Source organism: Mastomys coucha, unplaced genomic scaffold (genome assembly GCF_008632895.1).
Source record: "Mastomys coucha isolate ucsf_1 unplaced genomic scaffold, UCSF_Mcou_1 pScaffold23, whole genome shotgun sequence".
NCBI classification, from domain to species: Eukaryota; Metazoa; Chordata; class Mammalia; order Rodentia; family Muridae; genus Mastomys; species Mastomys coucha.
In genome coordinates, this window is record NW_022196906.1 from 113817204 (window position 1) to 113818341 (window position 1138).

The following is a 1138-nucleotide window of genomic DNA, read 5'->3' on the forward strand; positions in this document are numbered from 1 at the left end:
TTTTTTTTTGAGACAGGGTTTTTCTGCATAGCCCTGGCTGTCCTGGAACTCCCTCTGCAGACCAGGCTGGCCTTGAACTCAGAGGTCCACCTGTCTCTGCCTCCTAAGTGCTGAGATCCACCTGCCTCTGCCTCTCATGTGGCACCACTGCCAAGTTAAAAAATAATTTTCATTCAAATAACACAAATCTAACCATATGTAATCCAGGCATGGAAGCACATGCCTGTAGTCCCAGGTATTTGGGAGGCTGGGGCAGGAGGATCCTAAGTTTGAGGGGAATGTAATGAGATGTTGCTCTTAAAAGCAAAAGTTAGGAGCCTAAGGTGGAGTTAACAACACTGGCTGCTCTTCCAAAGACCCAAGCTTCAATTCTCAGCACCTACATGGCCACACACAGCCACCTGTAACTCCAGTCCCAGGGAACCTGGCGTCCTCTTCTGGCCTCTATAGGTACTGCATGCACATGGTACACACACATGTGGACCTAACACCCACACACATAGACATGAATAAAATTAAAAAATAATAACTGAAAACTCAAGCAAACAAATAAACCTGCTTAGACACAGGAAACTCTTCACTGGGAACACCGATCACTGTACGCGTCAATACGTGAAGACTCTGTGCTCATATCCCAAAAACTCACAGCGTGGTTGACTTGGAGGGACACAGTCATCTGGACCTCTTACCTGCTGCCAAGCCATGTGCCACACATTATGAAGTCATCGCTATTGTTTTCCTTTACAAAGCAATCCTCTGAGAGAAGAAAGCCACAGGTTTAGATTTTAAAAAGGAAGAAAGAGAGAAAGAAAGAAGAAAGAGAGAGAGAAAGAAAGAAAGAAAGAAAGAAAGAAAGAAAGAAAGAAAGAAAGAAAGGAGGCTGATATGAAAAAGAATAGCAAATATGTCAGACTATTTTTCAAGCACCTGGATTTTAGTTCTCTGAAGTGATCAACATGGGCATGCAGTGGGGGATGGAGCCTTAGAGAGACAAGAGGAAGGAAAGAGAAGGACAGTGAGATGGGAGGATGGACCATCACTGCCATCACCTCCTCCTTCCACCCCAGATGGACCGGAGGCCGCTGGCCCTGGGCAAAGCCAGATGAGACTCAGCTATGACTGATGTGAGCAGACTACA

The 1138-nt window shown here is 45.7% G+C and overlaps 1 protein-coding gene across 1 annotated transcript in view; it reads right to left on the reverse strand.

Annotated features, from left to right (window-relative positions):
• The window catches only part of LOC116073721 (sodium channel protein type 11 subunit alpha-like), a 131895-nt gene that overhangs the window by 117892 nt on the left and 12865 nt on the right, over positions 1-1138 (reverse strand). Inside the window, exon 2 of the mRNA XM_031345745.1 lies at positions 690-756. Coding sequence (XP_031201605.1) covers positions 690-756 — 67 coding nt within the window. The remainder of the gene's footprint in view (positions 1-689; positions 757-1138) is intronic.